The sequence below is a fragment of the Oncorhynchus kisutch genome, linkage group LG5, assembly GCF_002021735.2.
Source record: "Oncorhynchus kisutch isolate 150728-3 linkage group LG5, Okis_V2, whole genome shotgun sequence".
NCBI lineage: Eukaryota > Metazoa > Chordata > Actinopteri > Salmoniformes > Salmonidae > Oncorhynchus > Oncorhynchus kisutch.
In genome coordinates, this window is record NC_034178.2 from 940,728 (window position 1) to 964,563 (window position 23,836).

The 23,836-nt window shown below is 44.1% G+C and overlaps 1 protein-coding gene across 11 annotated transcripts in view; it reads left to right on the forward strand.

Moving 5' to 3' along the window:
• The first annotated feature begins 9,356 nt into the window (after positions 1-9,356).
• The window catches only part of LOC109890469 (target of Nesh-SH3), a 33,917-nt gene continuing 19,437 nt past the window's right edge, over positions 9,357-23,836 (forward strand). For all 11 annotated transcript variants that reach the window (XM_031823954.1, XM_031823955.1, XM_031823959.1 and 8 more), the window contains exons 1-5: positions 9,357-9,533; positions 19,952-20,131; positions 22,020-22,088; positions 22,186-22,321; positions 23,314-23,504. In XM_031823954.1, the coding sequence (XP_031679814.1) occupies positions 9,458-9,533; positions 19,952-20,131; positions 22,020-22,088; positions 22,186-22,321; positions 23,314-23,504 (652 nt within the window). In that variant the 5' untranslated portion in view covers positions 9,357-9,457. The remainder of the gene's footprint in view (positions 9,534-19,951; positions 20,132-22,019; positions 22,089-22,185; positions 22,322-23,313; positions 23,505-23,836) is intronic.

A 23,836-nucleotide genomic window follows, 5' to 3' on the forward strand; every position in this document is an offset into this window, starting at 1 on the left:
GCCAACACGAGTCAATAAAATAAAAAGAGGTCTGGATTCCTGCCTCATCCACAGGAAACAGCTTGTTAGATGAGTGATGAAAGGATGACAAGGTTTACAAGTTTACGATGTGACGGTGTCCAGTACCATATGCAGAATGGACAGCTGCTGTGATATTTCCTTCATGTGTTGTCTAATAATGTTGCCAGTGAGGCCAAAGTTCATGGGTGAATACGTCAATGACTGAATCTCTGCAACCTGTTGAAAAACAACTACATTTGATTCTCTGAGTGTTGACTAGAGTGATGCTTTTCTTACCATAAACTATTGTGATAACACAATAACTCAGGGTTGGATTCAATCCGTGTCGCCGAAGTATTGCGTAAGATCTGCGTTATAGCTCAATTAAACTCTAAAGGCAATGTTCCAGCGTTTGTGGAGACTGCATTAATGGTAAACGCGGCACATGTCCTCTCAATTGGAAATTACCTTTACATTAGAACGCAAATCTTCCGTGATATGGATTGAACCCAGCCCTTAGTCCTCCTGCAGGCGTCCACGAATGAACGGAGACGATTGTACTGAGGGATGGAAAATATCAAATGTTTTTCTTCTCCAACTCGCCAATCATGAGACGATCCAACTGGGGGAATTGACATGGTGTGCCGTTATAAGGGCTGGCCCATGTGGGCCACATCTGCAACCAGTTTCCAAATCACTAAACCTGCTGACCGAAAAAAAAGGCTAAAACTTTCAAATGTTATATATTTTAGGTCCATTTTGCTGGTTCACGAGCCATATTTCCATCGGAATCAAGGTAATCCATCTTGAGAATCACTATGTAAAAGTTCGTAAATCTCTGTGTTGATGACTGTCACCTTGCTCTGCCAATGTCAGGGGCAGGAGGCCAAGGTAGAACCCAGACCTCCATATGGCCAGAGAAAGTGGGATGCTGACGGAAGACGAGTGCAGTGCACATCTGCTTCCATTGGGAAGTGATGGTGTTAGATATGCTGAGGTGTGGTGCGATACTGTGGAGCAGGGGAGCTTCTCCATTAACCCTGGTGAAAGGAGGACAGGCTAAACCTTTAGGGGCTTTACAGGATATACAACTCCTCAATGGTTTTCTCTTCAGCTCCCCAGCAAAAGTCAAATCAAATGTTATTGGTCACATACACATGGTTAGCAGATGTTAATGTGAGTGTAGCGAAATCCTTGTGCTTCTAGTTCTGACTATGCAGTAATATCTAACAAGTAATCTAACAAATTCACAACAACTACCTTATACACACAAATACACAGAAATGTAAAGAGATTAATAGAATATGGCGTGCGGCATAGGCGTTTTTCAGTCTCTCTGTCCCAGCTTTGATTCACCTGTACTGACCTCGCCTTCTAGATGATAGCGGGATGAACAGGCAGTGGTTCGGGTGGTTGTTGTCCTTGATGATCTTTTTGGCCTTCCTGTGACATCGGGTGCTGCTGTAGGTGTCCAGGAGGGAAGGTAGTTTGCCCCCAGTGATACGTTGTGATACGTTTCCTGTAGACCACGATCATCTCTTTTGTTTTGTTGACATTGAGTGTGAGGTTATTTTCCTGACACCACACTCCGAGGGCCCTCACCTCCTCCCTGGAGGCCGTCTAGTCGTTGTTGGTAATAAGGCCTACCACTGTAGTATTGTCTGCAAACTTGATGATGGAGTTGGAAGCGTGGATGACCACGCAGTCATGGGTGAACAGGGAGTACAGGAGAGGGCTGAGAACGCACCCTTGTGGGGCCCCAGGGTTGAGGATCAGCTGGGTGGAGATGTTGTTTCCTACCTTCACCACCTAGGGGAGGCCTGTCAGAAAGTCCTGGGCTCAGTTGCACAGGGCGAGGTCGAGACCCAGGGAGTTTGGAGGGTACTATGGTGTTAAATGCTGAGCTGTAGTCAATGAACAGCATTCTTAAATAGGTAGGCCTCTTGTCCAGATGGGATAGGGCACCGTGCAGAGTGATGGTGATTGCATCGTCAGTGGACCTATTGGGGCGGTAAGCAAATTGGAGTGGTTCTAGGATATCAGGTAGGGTGGAGGTGATATGATCCTTGACTAGTCTCTCAAAGCACTTCATGATGACAGAAGTGAGTGCAATGGGACGATAGTCATTTAGTTCAGCTACCTTAGCTTTCTTGGGAACAGGAACAATGGTGCCCATCTTGAAGCATGTGGGGACTACAGACTAGGATATCGATTGGTTGAATATGTCCGTAAACACACCAGCCAACTGGTCTGAGGATGCGGCTAGGGGTGCTGTCTGGGCCGGCAGCCTTGCGAGGGATAACACGTTTAAATGTTTTACTCACGTTGGCCACGGAGAAGGAGAGCCCACAGGCTTTGGTAGTGGGCCGTGTCAGTGGCACAATATTGTCCTCAAAGCAAGCAAAGGAGTTGTTTAATTTGTCTGGGAGCAAGACGTCGATGTCCGCGATGGGGCTGGTTTTCTTTCTGTAATCCGTGATTGACTGTAGACCCTGTCACATACAGTACGTCTCGTGTTTGAGCTGTTGCATTGTGACTCTACTTTGTCTCTATACTGACGCTTTGCTTGTTTGATTGCCTTGCATAGGGAATAGCTGCACTGTTTGTATTTGGTCATGTTTCCGGTCGCCTTGCCATGATGATTAAAAGCAGTGGTTCTCGCTTTCAGTTTTGTGCGAATGCTGCCATTAATCCACGGTTTCTGGTTAGGGAAGGTTTTAATAGTCACAGCGAATATCTCCGATGCACTTGCTAATAAACTCGCTCACAGAGTCAACGTATACATCAATGTTGTTGTCTGAGGCTATCCGGAATATATCCCAGTCCATGTGATCGAAGCAATCTTGAAGCGTGGAATCCAATTGGTCAGACCAGCATTGTATTGACCTGAGCATGGGCGTTTCCTGTTTTAGGCTGGGAGCAACAAAGTGGATTCACGGTCAGATTTGTCAAAGGCAGGGTGCGGGAGAGCTTTGCATGCATCTCGGAAGCTCGAGTAGCAATGATCCAGAATTCTGCCAGCTCTTGTCGCGCATTCGATATGCAGATAGAATTTAGGGAGTATTGATCTAAGGTTAGCTTTGTTAAAATCCCCAGATACAATAAATGCAGCCTCAGGATGTATGGTTTCCAGTTTACAAAGAGTCCAGTGAAGTTCTTTCAGAGTCGACGAGGTATCTGCTTGGGGGGATATACACGGCTGTGACTATAATCAAAGAGAATTCTCTTGGAAGATAATGCGGAGGATGCGGAGGACATGGAACATGTGGGCCTTCTCCTTGGCCATTTGACTTTCATTGCTGAGTGGGATGCCCAGGGCATTAAGATGTGATAAAACATTGGAAGAGGAACAACTTATCTTGATTACTGAAGCAGAACAAGGAAGAACTTCTGACCCACCTCTGACCCATATAGCCCAATGCTCTACTTTCCCCACAAGAGTAGTAGAAACAGAGGCTCGCCATCCCATGCTGATGGATGAAGGCGGGCTAATCTACGGGTCCTGCAGGATCTGGTTGTAGTCGGTCTCCGTGTGGCCCATTAACCACTGTGGGTTTAACAAGAGACTAGAGATGGAAGAAACAGAGCAGAGACATGGAGAGAGCAGCCAACGCATGGCAATCCATTTACTCCCCATATTCATCAAGTTGAGATATAGAACCTCTCCTGTAGTGTTTTGGAAGTTATTGAGGCCATGGGTGAACACTAAACAGCTGTGGATTGGAGGCCCAGTTTCAGTATACAGTAACAGTGAGTGAACTCCAGAACTGACTAATTCAACACAGAGTGTGGTCATGGCTAGATGGGATACAGTTTATATCAATGTTTAGCATTTGTTTAGCATTTTAGCTAACCCTAAAGGGGTGCCTCAGTTCGGCTTCAGTTCGGCTTGAGGCTAGCTAGTCTTACCTGTGCAGCAGAGGTGTTGGATCCGGCAGCAAGCATTTTGATTGGTCCATGTGAACTGAAGAAGTCCACCAATTGAAGGCTGTCCTCTCCTCACAGTCTCCCAGACCTAGCTGACCTTCGTTGTTTCCACCGGTAGAGTCCACGTTTCCCCGAGCTGTGGACAGGACACATACATTAGGCTAAAGGCTTCAGTTAGGCTGAAAGCTCTCAGACTCCCTTAAAAGACATTCCCTTCCAAAACAAGAAAAAAGTGGTATTAGTACTGTTTGTTCATTTTGAGACTCTGTAGACAGCATACACTTCCTCAAAAAAGTTAACTCAAGATATCTGTCATACATTTTTACGTTTTTCTGCCGAGGAGATTCTAGTCGGGCAATTTTACATCTATGTTTTGTGCAGTATTTCTCAATAAAAAATGTGCATAGAAAGGAGTCGTCCCTCATTGAATGACAACAAAGACTTTATTGAAGAATCCCTACATTTGACCGATCACTGTCTAAGGGGTGTATCTAGAAAATAAATTGTGTTCCCGAACAGCCGAAGTCCAAAATGAAACAAAAATGTCATAATATCTGCACAAACTCTTCCAAACGGATTTGGCTGGGAACCTTGTGGATCCCTTATGAAAAAAAGATTGCAGATAGAGTGCAGTATAACTGCAGAATTGAACCTGGGTCTGTGGTGCCTTAGACCACTGCTCCACTCCGGAGGCCCCTAAACCTTTTTCTAACCTTAATGTAATTCTCCTAATCTGCTACGTTAATTATCCTAACCTGCTGCATAAATTCCCCTGACCTGCTACACAAAGTTAATTCTGGTCAATTCTGACATGAAATGTATCCCATCTAGTCAAAACCACAAATCGTGGATGATGGAACTTCTCAGGCCAAAGTACAGATAGGTGTAATGATGATGAATTGAACCTTGAATGGAGGTTAATCACCAGTAGCAGATTCATACACTCTACACTCCACAGGCTGGCGTGTGGTGCTGAGGGATTTTTAGTGGGGTGCATTCAACACTGGAGTGATTTAACTGGGGGTCGTGGCTTGACGAAGCCCAGGTGGCCATTCATTTCGTTGCAGAGGATTGAGATGGGAAAGGAACAGGGAAGGAAGCACAGTAAGAAAACATCAACACCGCCAGTGACAAACTTTGGAAACAGCAGGAAGCCATCATGAGCAGCAAAGTACTTTCCTCATTGGGGTTGTGAAAGATTACTGAGTCAACTGAGCAAATCTGAAAAGATTTTGAATTTTTTAGGTTTATCTCCTTCTGTGTACTTTAGTATTGTTTATTTCTGTAAAGGAATTCTTCCTCTTGAATACAGACAGGAGTAACAGAAGTCGTTGTATTCTTTATTTCTGTCTTCCCTAACTTTCATCCAGTGACAAAGATACCAGAATGTACATGCTTAGACTGCAGAGTTGTACAGCCTGACTACACGTGTACCTGGGAACCCATTCAGGGCATATGGAAAAGAATACCAGCCAATTCATCCCATAACAACCCCATTAGTGGTCACTCACCTGAGACCCATAGATTTAGTTGTGTTGGAAAGGCAATGTGAGGTAATCCAGCGGTCTGTCTGTCTGTCTGGTCACCTACTCTTCCCAGACATAGGAGAGGGAAACAAAGGGGCCATTGAGGAGAGATGGTTTTCCTTGTAAATAGAGTAGAGAATAGAACAGAGGTTTATTTTTTAAGTTGAGCAACCTTGTCAGTGGATTGGAGAGCAATCCAGTCTCTCCAGTGGTTTCGTCATCATGGTGTTGTGGTGCAGGTGCTGCTCCCACTCTGTACCACTAAACACTGGGATGCTTTGGCTGAAGAAACGCTTCAATTGTTTTAAGAGACTCCCATTCACAACAACAACGGCCCCTATCAATTTGAGCCTGTGGGAACTTGTCCTCAGATTCAAAGAAGGATAATGTTTTTTTTTTCTGTGGTCGAATTCAGTTTGATGCTGTATGGGCATGTACAGTGGGGAGAACAAGTATTTGATACACTGCCGATTTTGCAGGTTTTCCTACTTACAAAGCATGTAGGTCTGTAATTTTTATCATAGGTACACTTCAACTGTGTGAGACAGAATCTAAAACAAAAATCCAGAAAATCACATTGTATGATTTTTAAGTAATTAATTAGCATTTTATTGCATGACATAAGTATTTGATCACCTACCAACCAGTAAGAATTCCGGCTCTCACAGACCTGTTAGTTTTTCTTTAAGAAGCCCTCATGTTCTCCACTCATTACCTGTATTAACTGCACCTCTTTGAACTCATTACCTCATTACACTCAATCAAACAGACTCCAACCTCTCCACAATGACCAAGACCAGAGAGATGTGTAAGGACATCAGGGTTAAAATTGTAGACCTGCACAAGGCTGGGATGGGCTAAGGGACAATAGGCAAGCAGCTTGGTGAGAAGGCAACAACTGTTGGCGCAATTATTAGAAAATGGAAGAAGTTCAAGATGACGGTCAATCACCCTCGGCCTGGGGCTCCATGCAAGATCTCACCTCGTGGGGCATCAATGATCATGAGGAAGGTGAGGGATCAGCCCAGAACTACACGGCAGGACCTGATCAATGACCTGAAGAGAGCTGGGACCACAGTCTCAAAGAAAACCATTAATAACACACTACGCCGTCATGGACTAAAATCCTGCAGTGCACGCAAGATCCCCCTGCTCAAGCCAGCGCATGTTCAGGCCCGTCTGAAGTTTGCCAACGACCATCTGGATGATCCAGAGGAGGAATGGGAGAAGGTCATGTGGTCTAATGAGACAAAAATATAGCTTTTTGGTCTAAACTCCACTCGCCGTGTTTGGAGGAAGAAGAAGGATGAGTACAACCCCAAGAACACCATCCTAACCGTGAAGCATGGAGGTAGAAACATCAGTCTTTGGGGATTCTTTTCTGCAAAGGGGACAGGACGACTGCACTGTATTGAGGGGAAGATGGATGGGGCCATGTATCGCGAGATCTTGGCCAACAACCTCCTTCCCTCAGTAAGAGCATTGAAGATGGCTCGTGGCTGGGTCTTCCAGCATGACAACGACCCAAAACACACAGCCAGGCCAACTAAGGAGTGGCTCCGTAAGAAGCATCTCAAGGTCCTGGAGTGGCCTAGCCAGTCTCCAGTCCTGAACCCAATAGAAAATCTTTGGAGGGAGCTGAAAGTCCGTATTGCCCAGCGACAGCCCCGAAACCTGAAGGATCTGGAGAAGGTCTGTATGGAGGAGTGGGCCAAAATCTCTGCTGCAGTGTGTGCAAACCTGGTCAAGAACTACAGGAAACGTATGATCTCTGTAATTGCAAACAAAGGTTTCTGTACCAAATATTAAGTTCTGCTTTTCTGATGTATCAAATAGGTGTCATGCAATAAAATGCAAAATAATTACTTAAAAATCATACAATGTGATTTTCTGGTTTTTTGTTTTAGATTCCATCTCGCACAGTTGAAGTGTACCTATGATAAAAATTACAAACCTCTACATGCTTTGTAAGTAGGAAAACCAGCTAAATCAGCAGTGTATCAAATACTTGTTCTCCCCACTGTACGTACACAGACATACTGTTTTAATGATGATTTACAAAGAATCAAGCTTTGGGCTTAAACACTTTGTTCAATAGTCTAAATGAGATCAATTAAGCAAAACAACAACAACAAAACAATCCGTTGTTTATTATCTGAAGCCAATAAACACCTGTTTTTCTCACAAATTTCAAGTGATGCTTGATATTCAGAACTCAATGTACAAAACAATAAGTCACATCAACTAATGACCATCGTTAGCAGTGAAATGTTCATAGAGACTGTGATCTACCCCTATAGGAAGTGCACAAACCCAAGAACGATCTGTACCTTACTGTCAGAGTTAAACATTAATGGGTCACTCAACAACTGAGACATTATCCAAATTGGCAGAACAATGTGAGAGACGTGCTCTGAGGTAAAACTTTTTATTGGGGACAAACTCCGGTCAGGCAATAACAACATTATTGTTCGCAGTCAAGAGGAGAAAAAGGAGCCTGAAGTTTCACAACTGTACAGGACTTGGGCAGCGGCGGACTGGACATCTGGCATCTCGGCCAAATGGCAGATGGGCCTGTCCATTTAGCCTAGTGGGCCTGCCAAACCTTTTTTACACAAAATGATCACTATCTGGCTAATAATTTTGGCCTCAAGGAAGAAATGGTCTGGTGTGGGGGCCACAAGGAAGAAAGTGAGCCGGTGTATTAGAAATGCCAGGGCTGCTTTTAGGTCCCTGTCTGCCCCTCAGCTTGGGTGTTGACTTTGGTTACCTGCGTGTCAATGCTTGTTGGTCACTGTGTCTCTGGCAGGAATGGTCCAATGAGTACGAGGGGTTAATGTCTTTCCAAGTTTCAACATTACATTTTTCCCTTAACAGCCTTTCTTTATTTTAAAGTCAGAATATGTGTGCTTTGGTTTCTGTTATTTATACTTCTGGCGGTCAGTCAGTCACCAGTTAATTTGTCCATTGTGTAAAATCTGGATTTGGTGATTTAGTGGACGGCAGCATGAATCATGAATACGCCTCTATTCAGTTCCTGTGGGATGGAGCAGAGGCAGGCGCTCTGTCTGGAACAACTGTCTCCACCAGTCGTTATCCTGTCGCATGTGATGGCACGTGTTGGTTGGATGGGGCTCCTAACATAATCAGCTTGAAGGAAGTGTGTGGATACCCCTCTTGTTCCCTCCATCCCCTCCTCCTTCTCTCCTCTGTACTACCGCCCCTCATACCTCCTCTATGTCAGGGGCTGGACTTCTTGGCGGGAGAGCATGGTCACTGCCTCCCAAAGAGCTCCAGTGGAGGTTGGATTTGGATACCCTTTGGCGCTGCTCCACCCGTGTCATTTGTGCTCAGAGAGAATGTACTGTGATGTTGTGTAGTGTGTTCCAAAAGCAAAGGGCTTAAAAACATGGTACTGGATAGTCTGCCCAGTGTGCACATGTTGGGCAGAGGTGGGGATGGTAGTGTGCCATACAAACTACACTGCATGAGTTTAACTTTACCCCCAAGGCCATAGGTTAGGATGGAGCGAGGGTGCTCCTCCTGTGCCACCACCCTGTTTTGCCCACCACAGTGGCGCCTCCTGGAATCTACATTGCAATAGCACTTGAGTTGAACAAAGGATAAATAAATAAATAAATAATAAATATAAATACAAAATAACACATTAGACGAGGAGGGCTGGAGGAGGAGGAAGGGGAGGGGAAAACCGGGTGGGCGATACAAAAACAGAGGGAGGGAAAAAAATAGAGGGAAACATTTCAGCGAGATTCCACACATTTAGCCACCCACCTAGGAATAGTGTGTGTGGGGTTGGGTTGTGACATCACCAGTCCCCTCCCACCCCCACCCCTCTCCTATGCTGCTAGTATAGATGCTTCGTGGTCCGGTGGTCCTCTCCACTCCACAGTGTTTCCACAGAGCGCTGCACAAGTCCTAAATAGAGCTGCTACCTTAGTGAAGTTGTCCAGCATCCCTGTCCAGAGAGCTCTATTGCAGGCACCATGCTCCTCAGAGTATCTCTCCTGCTCATCTCCGGATCCATTCTCCTCAATTGCATCCCTGCACAGAGGATTAGAGGCAAGTGCACAGATTGGCCGTTCTGTAAAGTCAGGTGTTTTGTGTTTCTGGATAGTGTGGTTTTGTGTTACATGTTTTATGTATAGTTTTGCGCATGCATATTATGTTTTTGCCAATGCATGTGTGATGGAAAGTGTTTTGGTGTTGTTGATGCTTATCATTGTGCATTGTGCACAATGCAAATGTTTTGCTTACTTTGCATGTGTTCTCCTAATGCCATTCACGTTGTATAGAAAGAAATAGCTTGCCAAAACCAAATTGCAATGTGTACATGAGTAGAGGTTTCATGGTCAAGTTGGTAAAGTCCCATGAAATTATCGCAAAAGTATTGACCAAAATGTTTAGGACATTGCATAATGTGTAGAGTTGTGCAGACTTGACTGCAGCGAAACCACAGTGTGAATGGCAGACGCTTTCATCCAAGCCATTTACTGACCATAAATGCAAAGCATTTAGATTCAGGTGCAAAACCATTGTATATCTGTCTTGCAACCTGTAGCTGTGACTGTGCAAGAATAGAATGAGTTTGACACAAAAACGGAATGAAAAGCAGAAGTTTGGTTGTTACCGGTACGTAGATTGAATTTTGTTCTGATGCTTTTTGGTCTCACTGTAGAATTGTAATGTCTGAATGAAGCTTGGATTGCCTTTTGTTAGAGATCATGTTCAGATGATGATGAACTGTTTGAGCTACAGGACGTTCAGCAGTGTACTGATTGTCCCATTAAACATGCAGTAGTTATGCAATATGATGAATTTACTCTCCTAGAAATGAAAAGGGAAATGTCGGGCTAAAAACAATGGATGATCGATACACTGTATTAGCTCACAAGCAAACACTCGCCAATATCAAACATCTTTTTTAGCGGCAGTGTGTATGTGAAAAGTAAAACAACAGAAATTCATAGAAGTGAGGACATTTAGCCTGTTCTCACTTGTAAAAAGGCTATTTTAGGATTAGGGGTTAGTTTTATGGTTAGAATTAGGGTTAGGTTTAGGGTTTAAGGTTAGGGTAATGGTTTGGTTTAGGGTTAGGTAAAATAGGAATTTTAATGGGAATGAATTGTTGATGCCAAAAAAGTCCTCACAAGTATAGTAGGACATCGCTCTGTGTGTGTGTGTGTGTGTGTGTGTGTGTGTGTGTGTGTGTGTGTGTGTGTGTGTGTGTGTGTGTGTGTGTGTGTGTGTGTGTGTGTGTGTGTATATGTGTGTGTGTATATATCTCTGCCTGTTGGTTGTCTTGGGGTGTTTCTTGGACAGGTTCCCATGATTAAAATAAAGTGAATCTGTGTGAGCGCCACTCTGTTTGTTGACTAGAAATCTTATCCTAATGATCATTTTGCTGCTGTCCAGTGGACTTCCCAGAGGATGTAGCCTTGTGATTGCGGTGTCTATCAATGATACTCTAACACAGCTGGGAGGGGTTTGGGTTTGTGATTGGGCCAACATATCCCCTCTGCACACTCCACAATGTCAGGCAGAGAAGCTTCTTGTTAAACAATACATGTTGTAGGAGATTCAAGTGTCCGTTTTGCTTTCCGTGCGGCGGTGTCTCCTTTCTGCACATTGTTGAGGTGTTACATGTATATTCTGGAGTACATGCGGGGGTGGTGGGGGTACATTGTAAACGGGTAACATGTGTGTACCTGAGTATCTGAGCTCGGAGTATGTTGAAGCTGTGGTTGTGCAGGCAGCTGGAGACGTGGTTGTGCCCCCAGCGCTTCACTCACGGTCAAACTTCATTAGAGGAGATGAAAGAGTGACGACTCAGTCTCACACCAAGCCACTCATCAGTTGTGCTATAGTGCTTGGTGCAAATATACCCTACCTTCACGCTGTTTAACTACCATCTCTTTGGTGAGGATGAGGGGAGAGAGGCGGGGGCTGTTGTGCCCCACTACTGTGGCATGATGGGGTGGGATGGGAAGCTCTACGAATGAAAGGGTGAAGTTGGACTCATGCCAGATGGACACAGTCAAAGAGAATACAGTAGGAGTGAACGTGTGTGTTTTTCAACATGTGTCCATGCATGTGCTTATACAGTATGTGCTGCCAGTGAACGCCCCTGCAGTTATGGAGTGAATCAACAGCTGTAGAGCGTTGAGATCAAGTCCATCTAAATGTGACTGGACTATATATGCTATATGAACTTCCTATGAGGGATGGTTTATGTTCCATATAGCCATGAGGTAAAATGCTCCTGGAGAGTCGATTTAGAAAAGTAGTGTCTGGAGATTTAGGGGACTTTTGTTACAGATGTGTCATTTTAATTAAGAAGGTACAGGTATGTTCAATTTGGGAGAAATGAAAGGACCATGTTCCACAACAGAATGTACTGTAAGTGTTTCAAGGTTTGGTTTGAGTGAAGTTTGTTAGTTCCTTATTCAATATACAAAACAAACAAACACAACGATTTGGGATATTGCTGGAAGAGAAGTTGTTTCTGACTAACATATCTCAAAGTCTGCCAAAGGATTAGATGCTAGCTAGCTTTTTCCCTCAGCGCAATACCCTGAAGGCTGGCTGTTATTCACTTTAAGGGTCATGTAACCAAACCAACTGTTTTCACTTGTGATCAGCCTCACACCGAGTTCTGCTCTTGGGTCAATCAGCTGCAGATGGAATGCCTTCAACTATGGAACACCACATCCGTGCCAAGAAACCACCATGCATGATTACACATGTCTTAAGTGTCAAACTTCCATGCTTTCCCACCATTTGAGAAGGCAACAGGATGCCAATGCCAATCTGTAGAACAAACAACCCAAAGATAGCTTAAGAGACTGAAGACGGACACTGATGATCGCACACAATCTGTCTCCTGATGATTCACAGCCAAATCAAACATGCCTGTTGCTAATGCTTAAAAATCTATTTTGTTTCTATACAACTTTGTTACTGGGAATTCTTAATATCAACGATGCCTCTCTATCATACGAACTCAATGCATTTTATGCACACTTGGACAACAACAACATCGTGCCGGGTGTGAGGGCCATCACCGTCTCAGAGGACTGGGTGATCTCGCTCTCTGAGGCCGAAGTAAGAAAGGTCTTTAATCAGATCAATACCCGAAAGGCCGCGGGCCCCGACGCTATTCCAGGGCGCGTTCTCAGAGCATGCGCAGAACAGCTGGCATATTCACTGTGATTTTCAACCTCTCCTTGTCCCAGTCTGTAATCCCCACAAGTTTATTAGTCACGTGCGCAGAATACAACAGGTGTGAAATGCTTACTAACAGGCTTTAACCAATGGTGTGAGAAAAAAAAGGTATGTGTGTGTGTGTGTGTGTAGGTAAGTAAAGAAATAAAACAATAGTAAAAAGACATTTGAAAAAAAGAGTAGCAAGGCTATATACAGACACCTGTTAGTCAGGCTTATTGAGGTAGTATGTACATGTGGGTATCGTTAAAGTGACTGTGCATATATGATGAACAGAGAGTAGCAGTAGCATAAAAAGGGGGGTTGGTGGGTGGTGGGACACAATGCAGATAGCCCGGTTAGACATGTGCGGGAGCACTGGTTGGTCGGGCCAATTTAGGTAGTATGTACATGAATGTATAGTTAAAGTGACTATGCATATAAGATTAACAGAGAGTAGCAGCAGCATAAAGAGGGGTTGGGGGGCACACAATGCAAATAGTCCGGGTAACCATTTGGTTACCTGTTCAGGAGTCTTATGGCTTGGGTGTAAAAACTGTTGAGAAGCCTTTTTGTCCTAGACTTGGCACTCCGGTACCGCTTGCCATGCGGTAGTAGAGAGAACAGTCTATGACTGGGGTGGCTGGGGTCTTTGACAATTCTTAGGGACTTCCTCTGACACCGACTGGTGTAGAGGTCCTGGATGGCAGGCAGCTTTGCCCCAGTGATGTACTGGGCCGTACACACTACCGTCTGAAGTGCCTTGTGGTCGGAGGCCGAGCAATTGCCATACCAGGCAGTGATGCAACCGGTCAGGATGATCTCGATGTTGCATTCCTGTTCTCAAGAACTCTAAGGCTTCATGCCACAATGACTACCACCCTGTAGAACTCCCTTCTGTAATCTTGAAGTGCTTTGAGAGGCTGGTTATGACACACATTAACTCCACCATCCCAGACACCCTAGACATACTCCAATTTGCATACCACTCCAACAGATCCATAGATGACGCAATCTCAATTGCTCTCCACACTGCCCTCACCCACCTAGACAAGAGGAATACCTGTGTGTGAATGCTGTTCATTGACTACAGCTCAGTGTTCAACACCATTGTCCCCTCTAAGCTCGTCTCCATGCTTAGGACGCTGTGTCTGAACTTCTCCCTCTGCAACTGGATGCTGGACTTCCTGACGGGCCGACCCCAGGTGGTGAGGGTAGGCAACATCACCTCCGTCATGCTGACCCTCAACACGAGGGCCCCACATGGGTGTGTGCTTAGTCCCCTCCATTACTCCCGGTTCACCCACGACTGCGTGGCCACACACAACTCCAACACCATCATCAAGTTTGCTGATGAGACATCTGTGGTAGACCTGATCACCGGCGACAATGAGTCCGCCTACAGGGAGGAGGTCAGTGACCTGGCAGTGTGGTGCCAGAGCAACAACCCCTCCCTCAAGACCAAGGAGCTGATAGTGGACTACAGGGAATGGAGGGGGCGAGTACACCCCCATCCACTTCGACGGGGCTGCAGTGGAGCAGGTCGAGAGCTTCAAGTTCCTCTGTGTCCAAATCATTAAAGACTTAAAATGGGCCAAAGACATGCGCACAGTCGTGAAGAATGCGCGACAGCACCTCTTCCACCTCAGGAGGTTGAAAAAGTTTGGCATGGGCACTCAAATCCTCAAAAAGTTCTACATCTCTACATCTCTACATTGAGAACATCTTAACTGGCTGCATCACTGCCTGTTAAGGCAGTAGCACTGCCCTCGATCGCATAGCGCTACAGAGGGTGGTGCGGGCAGCCCAGTACCTCACTAGGACCAAGCTCTCTGCCATACAGGACATCTATATCAGGCGGTGTGAAAGGAAGGTCTGGAAAATCATTAAAGACTCCAACCACCCAAGCCATAGACCATCCTCTCTGCTTCTGCAAGGCAAGCGGTACCGGTGCATTAAGTCTGACACCAACAGGATCTTGAACAGCTTCTATCCCCAAGCAATAAGACTGATAAATAGCTAACCAAATAGCTACAAGGACTATCTCAGTTAACCTTGTATCTTTACTGACCTTTTATCTCTATGCATACTCACACACCCATTCACTCCATCATCTGCTCACTCACGTATAATATGCACTCTACACGCACAAGCTGTTGCTACTCTGTTTATTATATATCCTAATGCTTAGTCACCATACCCCTGTACATATCTACCTCCATCACACCAGTATCCCTGCACATTGTAAATACAGTACGGTACTGGAACTGACCCTGTATGTAAGTATGCTTACTTACTTATTGTGTTCTTCATATTTATTGTGTGCCTTTTCTAGTATTACATTGTTATTGATTACTGCATTTTTGTTTGCAAGCAAGGCATTTCACTGTTCTTGTGCACGTGACATTAAAAACATAAAAGTTTAAACATTACTCAAGAGCAGGATAACTTTATTGACAACCGAACACAACATAGCTAACAAGCTTTCCAGCATGAAGGGGCTATTTTTTTATGCAGGTTGGGATTTATTGGTATGACTCATGTAATGGAGGCAGCTCTGCAGTGTGGTCACTACACTCACACTCTTAGAAAAAAGGAGAACCCTTTTTGGTTCCAGATATATCCCTTTTGGGAATGTAGAACCCTCTGTAGAAAGGGTTCTACATATAACCCAAAAGGGTTCTAACTGGAAGCAAACAGGGTTATTCAAAGGGTTCTCCTGTGGGTACAGCCGAAAAACCCTTAAAGGTTCTAGATAGAAAAAAGGTGCTAAGACTGTAGCTAAGGTGCTAAGAGTGTATGATTTGAAACCTTACCCTAACATGAACATGAACCCTAACCTTAACCACACTGCTACAGTGGTTGCTCAAGTAAAAGTTTTGAGATTATGCTGCGGGACATAGAGGTAATTTGTGGTTTAGTACGGTACCCTTACGCCTAACCCTAACCTTAAACTAAGGCCCCTAAAAATAATCACATTTCCCCCCATTCATTTTTACAATATAGCCAAATTATGACTTTGCAGCTGCACTCTTAGGAAAAAAAGGTGCTAACCCAAAAGGGTTCTTCGACTGTCACCATAGGAGAACCCTTGGAAGAACCATTGTTTGTTCCATGTAGAACCCTTTTGGTTCCAGGTAGAACCTTTCGGAGTTCCATGTAGAACCATTTCCACAGAGAGGTCTACATGGAACCCAAAAGAGCTACATAGAACCAAAAAGGGATCTCCTATGGGGACAGCCAAATAATCCTTTTGGAACCCTTTTTTCTAAGGGTGTGGCGGAAATCTCTCAGTTCTGCCTCCAGCGAAAGATGGATGACAATACACGTCAACCTGCATTTAGTAAGCCTTTACACAAGCTTTAGTATACATTTATTGGTATTATGTAACATAATAATGTCTTCCACATTCTCCCCCTGTAGCTAGAATCATTCTTCATCTGTATGTCTCCACAAGGGGTGAAGTGGTCATCTGGTCCTCTATAAACACAGGAAAACACATTACAGTCCTTGTAAGTCTAGGGTCTCTTGAATAAAACCTTATGGATTTGCAGCTATAAAGCCAGAGACTGAAAACATTTTTCTTGTTAAATTAAAGGGAGTCAGCAATAACATGACAGGAGTCTTGAGGTCAGCAGAGGTTATGTCATATTGCCGGGGGAGGTACCTTTATTAATGACAGTTAGAATCAAAGGCGCCACCAGAAATATGATCTTCGAAAGCAGAAACATGACAAGCAAAACATCCTTTCCCCCCTCCAATTATATTCCAAACAATTCATGATTACTCTTTGGGGTTAAGCGGAGAAGAGAAATTAATTCAAGATTACTCTTTGGGGTTAAGCGGAGAAGAGAAATGAATTCAAGATTACTCTTTGGAGTTAAGCGGAGAAGAGAAATGAATTCAAGATGACTCTTTGGGGTTAAGCGGAGAAGAGAAATGAATTCAAGATGACTCTTTGGGGTTAAGTGGAGAAGAGAAATGGACACAAGTATCCATGTAAACAGTTAATTCACCCACACTGTGTAAAAAGTTGCACAATGTTGTTCTGATTCAGCAAAGTGGGCTTTTAAATTCTTCCAAACCAAAAGTTCCTGGCAACTTCCGCAAAACCACCACACAAATATGGTTGTTTGTTTGTTTTACACTTCCTCATGTGGTTCTACAGCTGCACCATCAAGAGCATCCTGACCGGTTGCACCACCACCTGGTTTGGCAACTGCTCGGCATCTGACGGCAAGGCGCTACAGAGGGTAGTGCGAACGGCCCAGTACATCACTGGGGCCAAGCTTCCTGCCATCCAGGACCTATATAATAGGCGGTGTCAGAGGAAAGCCCATAAAATTGTCGGAGACTCCAATCACCCAAGTTATAGACTGTTTTCTCTGCTACTGCACATCAAGCTGTCCCGGAGTGCCAAGTCTAGGACCAAAAGGCTCCTCAACAGCTTCTACCCCCAAGCCATAAGACTGCTGAACAACTCATAAAATCACCACAGAACAATTTACATTTACCCCCCCCCCCCTTTTTTTGTACACTGCTGCTACTCGCTGTTTGTTTGTTACCAGTGCATAGTCACTTCGCCCCCACCTACATGTACAGATTACCTCAACTACCATGCACACTGACTTGGTACCAGTGCCACCTGTATATAGCCTCATTCTTGTTATTCTTATTGTGTTACTTTTTATTATTACTTTTTATTTTAGTCTATCCCTGTAAATATTTTCTTCTTCTTGAACTGCATTGTTGGTTAAAACTTCTTAGGGCTGAGATCCTGCTAACGGGATCGATATGACAACAGCCAGTGAAAGTGCAGGGCGCAAAATTCAAAACAACAGAAATCTCATAATTAAAATTCCTCAGACATACAAGTATTTCACACCATTTTAAAGATACACTTCTTGTTAATCTCACCACAGTGTCCGATTTCAAATAGGCTTTATGGTCGAAAGCACCACAAACGATTATGTTAGGTCAGAGCCAAGTCACAGAAAAAAACAGAAAAAGAGATAGAATTAATCACTAACCTTTGATCTTCATCAGATGACACTCATAGGACTTCATCTTACACAATACATGTATGTTTTGTTCGATAAAGTTCATATTTATATCAAAAAATCTCAGTATACATTGGCGCGTTATGTTCAGTAGTTCCAAAAACATCCAGTGATTTTGCAGAGAGTCACATCAATTTACAGAAATACTCATCATAAATGTTGATGAAAATACAAGTGTTATAGATGCACTTCTCCTTAAAACAACCGCTGTGTCAGATTTCAAAAAAGCTTTACGGAAAAAGCAAACCATGCAATAATCTGAGTACGGCACTCAGAGACCAAACAAGCCAAAAAGATATCCGCCATATTGTGCAGTCAATGGAAGTCAGAAATAACATTATAAATATTCACTTACCTTTGATCTTCATCAGAATGCACTCCCAGGAATCCCAGTTCACCAATAAATGTTTGTTTTTGATAATGTCCATCATTTATGTCCAAATTCCTCCTTGTTGTTAGCGCGTTCAGCCCAGTAATCCAAATTCATGACGCGCGAGCAGACGAAATGTCAAAACGTTTCTACAGTCCGTAGAAACATGTCAAACGATATATAGAATCAATCTTTAGGATGTTTTTAACATAAATCTTCAATAATGTTCCAATCCCTTTGTCTGTAGAATTGCGATGGAACAGAGATCGCTCTCACGTGAATGAGCGTCACGAGCTCAAGCAATTTTGGCAGACCACTGACTCATTCCCCTCTCATTCGCCCCCACTTTACAGTACAAGCATCAAACAAGGTTCTAAAGACTGTTGACATCTAGTGGAAGCCTTAGGAAGTGCAACATGACCAATATCCTACTGTTTCTTCAATAGGGAATGAGTTGAAAGACGACCAACCTCAGATTTCCCACTTCCTGGTTGGATGTTTTCTCAGGTTTTTGCCTGCCATATGAGTTGTGTTATACTCACAGACATCATTCAAACAGTTGTAGAAACTTCAGAGTGGTTCCATCAAAATATACTAATAATATGCATATATTGGCAACTGGGACTGAGTAACAGGCAGTTTACTCTGGGCACCTTATTCATCCAAGCTACTCAATACTGCCCCAGCCATAAGAAGTTAAGTAAGCATTTTACGGTAAAGTCTACACTGTTGGTTAAGGGCTTGTAAGTAAGCATTTTACGGTAAAGTCTACACTTGTTCTATTCGGCGCATGTGACAAATAAAGTTTGATTTGATTGAAGAGGTTCGTGGGTCATCGATAATGAAGGCACCAATATTATATCCAAGGTTCGTCCCAAGTTTGCTCTGTGAATGGGAGTGATTAGGCTATCGCTAAAACCTAATTAATGCTCTGAGTGATGATTGGGGTTAGTGGGGGGGGCCAGAACGCTCGCCTTGCCTCTTGCCTGCATGGGCATTAAAAGGGCGGGCTGTTGACTGATGTGTGTAACGACAAAAAACTGCCACAACATCCTTTTCCGAACACCATCTTGATCCCCTTTATGTGGCATTTTAAGCCTGCTTTTCATTAGCATTTAACAGCCTCTTTAACCAAGCAGCTGAATCAGTCCAGTTCCTGCATGGTGGGAAATGGGAACCTGGTGGACAAGGGGAAGCCTTTTCCAAAGCTAAAGAGCCGTATTACCAGGTTCAAATGAGCTCCATTACTCATGTTTAGGACATTTCCCAGACAGCTATTTAGCCTCTGTTCTTTAATAATGACTTTTCTGAACTCTTTGGAGCTCAACCTTCAAGAGTTACATCCTCCATTGCATTTCACCTTCTAATTTGACATCTCCTGTGCTTACGCACTCCCTCAAGCCTGACGATATCAGTGGGTTTAAAGTCCTTTTAGTTTATCCTAATAGTCCAATGTTATGACTGATGAAGGGAATCAAGTATCCCATCTCCTGTATGCGTTCAGGGTAATATTGGCTGCAGTTGAAGAGTACTGCAGTCTGTTTCCTGAAAACCACAAACACAATCCTGTTTGATTAATCCCTTGGGTACCTGGGGAGAGGCAGCTGTTTTTCTTGCAATTACCCCTAAATTAATCTGTGTCCAGAAGTTTTTCTAAATGCAGCACTTATAGATGCAATTCACAAATGCTCTGCACAGAATTTGCCATCTGCTCATGTTCATGTGAGGTTCTGAAGGTTAGCTGTGATGGAATGCACTAGCATCTTTAAGTACTATGCACCAGAGTTCAACTAATCATATCCACAATGCAATTCAACTGTATTATTCTACTTGTTGGCCTTTAACAGTGAGAAGACAGAACATGAAGGTTCGCATCAACGCTACGGGCGACACCATCGTGATGAAGTTTGTCCGTCCCAACCCTGACACCAAGCTGGAGGGCTACATCCTGGGCTACGGCAGCAGCATGTTCTCTAAACAGTTCATCCAGCTGCCTGAGAATGGAGAGCCCTACGAGACTGAGATAGGTAAGACCAGTCTATGGTAAGACCACGCACACACACGCACACCTTAACCTATTGACTTTCAGGGATTCATCAGATGGTCATAACATAACAGTGTATATTGTGACTCCAACATACGTCAGTGTGGGGAGAAACCGTTCCTCTGAGAAACCTAGCAACCTGTCTTTGTAGAGCACAGAGATTCTCCAAACAGGGTGAAAATGGCAGGAGTTACACTAAGCATGCCACAGTGTTGACTTTCCTCTTTAAAACCCTTTCCTGCAGCTCAATGGGTTCCATTCATCATCAACCACAGCCTCTCATGAGATACATCCCAGCATCCCAGCCCACTACGGCACCTTAGCAGGGCAGCACAGGGCCAGTGGAAGATTACCTTACAGCTTGTGTAGACCATCTATTGAGCGTGAAACCACATGCTTATGTTAGAATTTGAATGATACGCTGTTGCTTATTTTTCTTGATACTCCCACTCACTAAAATCACTTGAGTTAAAGTAAACATCGGAGTGTTTTCATAATTAAATCAAACAAATACGGTTCCTTTATTGCTGTTTTGTGTTGATCTGTTTGGATTTATGATAGACACGAAATGAGAGCAGGTCAGGAACAGGTTTCCTCTTGTCGTATGAAAAGGTCTCAATGGCCACTGGCTATGAAGTGTTAGAGTAGAAAGGAACCAGAGACTAAAGAGAATGGAACAACTCCCTTGGCTGGCTCCCCAATCAGTGAAAGGAGCGCTGTTTGTTCAATGCGGAACAGCTTTTTAGTCACTTTTCCTTGAGCCCTTTCACCTGTGTGAGAGACAACAGAAGTGATCCAACATCATTTCTCACTGGTACAAACTGTGACCTTCCACGTACAAAACCAACGACGACAAAGAGCTGAGTTAAATTGGTCTCAGGTGCCCCTCCAGAACACCTGAGAGAGCCCAGAGGGATCCAACGAGAGAGCAGAGGGCAGACAGAACCTTCTCAGCAATGATGACACACATAGTAGTCCAATAGGATATGGTTGTGTTACTGTGACTCTCTGGGATCCTCTTCTGTGCTGACTCTTAACTTATTTAAAGTGTTTCCCCACATCCAACAGTTTGCTTTAGTTTAAGCAACCAAGTGACTATCATTTGTCCAATGCCCCACCCATAACATTGTGCCAGCTTCGATCCATGCCAGCCTGCTCCTGCTCCTGGCATGCCAGCTCAGGTGCTCTGGCTTTATGTTAATCCATTGAACACCAGGACCTAGTCAGGCCCTTAGTGCTCCACCCTTCACATCCTGTCTATTTTGTTCTGTATAGTTATTCATTAATGAGCTCGCCATTCTCATGCAATAGAAACACAATATTTTTGGATCCCTGTTTTTATAGCACATTGAATCCAAGCGGCCAGATGTGTCTTAACTGTGTTCCAGATCCATACCCATATTTCACCCCTCCTAGCTAGCCTCAGACACTGTTTGCATTTGGGCAAGTATTATAACAATAGACAACTGTTAGATTGTGGGTGGATAATATAAACCCCTTAGAGAATTTACTGTATGTATTAAAGTCCTTGCAGGTTGGACAATGTTCCATTGTTCCGAGGAGTTCAAGCAACTCAACTGCATTTCAATTTACCATCCGAACGACTGTTTGTTTTCATCTGTTGTGCTTAAAGTCAAGCTCTTTCATCTGTGTATCTGCTCTGTTTCTGTTTACAGCGGATTTGAATAGTTTCAGCCCATCTCCTTAACACCAGAGACCTGGCTGGGTAGTGTCTCACCAGGCGTCAGCAGGACTCTTTCTTCCCAAACCCTTCTTTCACTGCCCAGGACAATATTTCCCCCCTTCTGGTATATTCCTTTTTCCATGACAGAGAAATCAATGTGACAACGTTAAATTTTTTAACCTTTCAGACGCTGAACCCAAGTATCTTGTTGCTGTCCAGCCAATCCCGAGCAACGACGTAAAGAAACAATGCACAGGTACCTGCGGCAGTCTGTCAACGCATCTAAAAGGTTAAATCAGGTCATCAAATCTGTTGCAAATATAGTGTATGACCCTTGACCTTTGTCCTCACAGGAAAGGTCAACCTGGAGAAGCCACTCCACCTGGTTATTGGCTCTGTCACCCCAACCTCTGTGCTGCTGTCCTGGGGAACCTTCCTGAAGACGCCCTACGAAGCAGGCAACATCATGAACGACTGTTTGGAAGACGGGTGAGTTATACCCTACTGCACCGCCAGCCAGGCATCTGGTTCCAGTTCCATGTTGCATTTTTCAGGCCAAAGCTTCCACAGAAACAGCCTCACTCAGCTCAAAATGGATGACAGGTGAATGCAGTTACACACTGTTAAGGCATTCAGACTATCTGCTTTTCACAAAAGAGAAGGATCTAGTTGAAATCAGGTGCACACACTGAGATCTGAATGCCAGGCTGTTATTGCTAGCTATATATAAAGATTACATACTGTATGGAGTCTTGACTAGATTTAAACTCATACCGTGCATTCAATGTACTGTGCCGTCGAACCTTGGAGGATTTATGACGCATAACAGTTCTGTAGAGAAACGTTGAGGAAGTGTGCCATTTATTTTCTATGGAAAATGGAGCATGGGAATGGACTGAGGTCTTTTCCAACACAGGTGTGTGCAGGAGTTGACTGAGAATACATGGACTGTACTGCTGGGACACAAACACACTTTTCCATCACTCGATTTATGCTCCACCTTAAATACATTCTAGAATTTCCCCCACTCCGTAAGTTGGAGGAGTCGTTGGAAATCTCGACCTAAGTTACAGCTGAGAGTTCCCCCTTCTATCTGGTGGCTTATTAAAAGCTAATATCAGTTCCTTCTGTTTACTGCTTGGCTACTGCCGGCAGCGCTACCCAGAAAGACAATCCCTGAGGGCATGAAAAGGGATCGGTTGACACTGACGAGATGACCTGAGATATCGGAGCCAGAATTAACAATAGCTAAAGGAGGAAGCTTGTTTAACATATTAGTCACTATGGTTCATCAGACCACAGCCGTAGAGCTGGAATAGCCACCCATACTGTATGATGTGGAGCACGCCTGCTGTGCTTTGTTGGTCGATGAGAAAAGAAGGTAGAATTTTCCAAAGGTTAGAGTTTGCCATAAAGATGAAAAGCTACTGTACAAGAATCAGCATGTTGTTTACTGTGCCTTGTTTGTCCCTCCCATGCAGACACTACACCGTCCGCTACAGGGAGAGGAACAGGAAGTGGATCTACCAGACCTGCCCCACCAGCGACACTGTGGTTGACAACCTGAAGCCCGACACCCCATATGAGTTTGGGGTCCGCTCCAACAAAGATGAACGCAGCGGAATCTGGAGCAAGCCTGTCATTCACAAAACCAACATGGGCGCAGGGTTGGGTAGGTTACGTTCTACATGTAATAGTTACTAGTTACCTGTCCAAAATTGTAATCAGTAATGTAACTTTTGAATTACCCACACTCAGTAACGTAATCTGATTACTTTCAGTTACTTTTGGATTACTTTCCCCTTAAGAGGCATTAGAAGAAGACAAAAAGGATCCATCAAACACATTTGTTGTGTCATCAAAGTGGTCTCTGACTTGTGGTCAGACTTGCTCAAGTGGAACAAACGTAAACTTACCGGCTTCTTTTCAATGCTGAATTGAATGCCATTGAGAAAACAGAAAGGTGTCATAAAGTATTTATTTTTTGAGCAAACATCCTTTCCG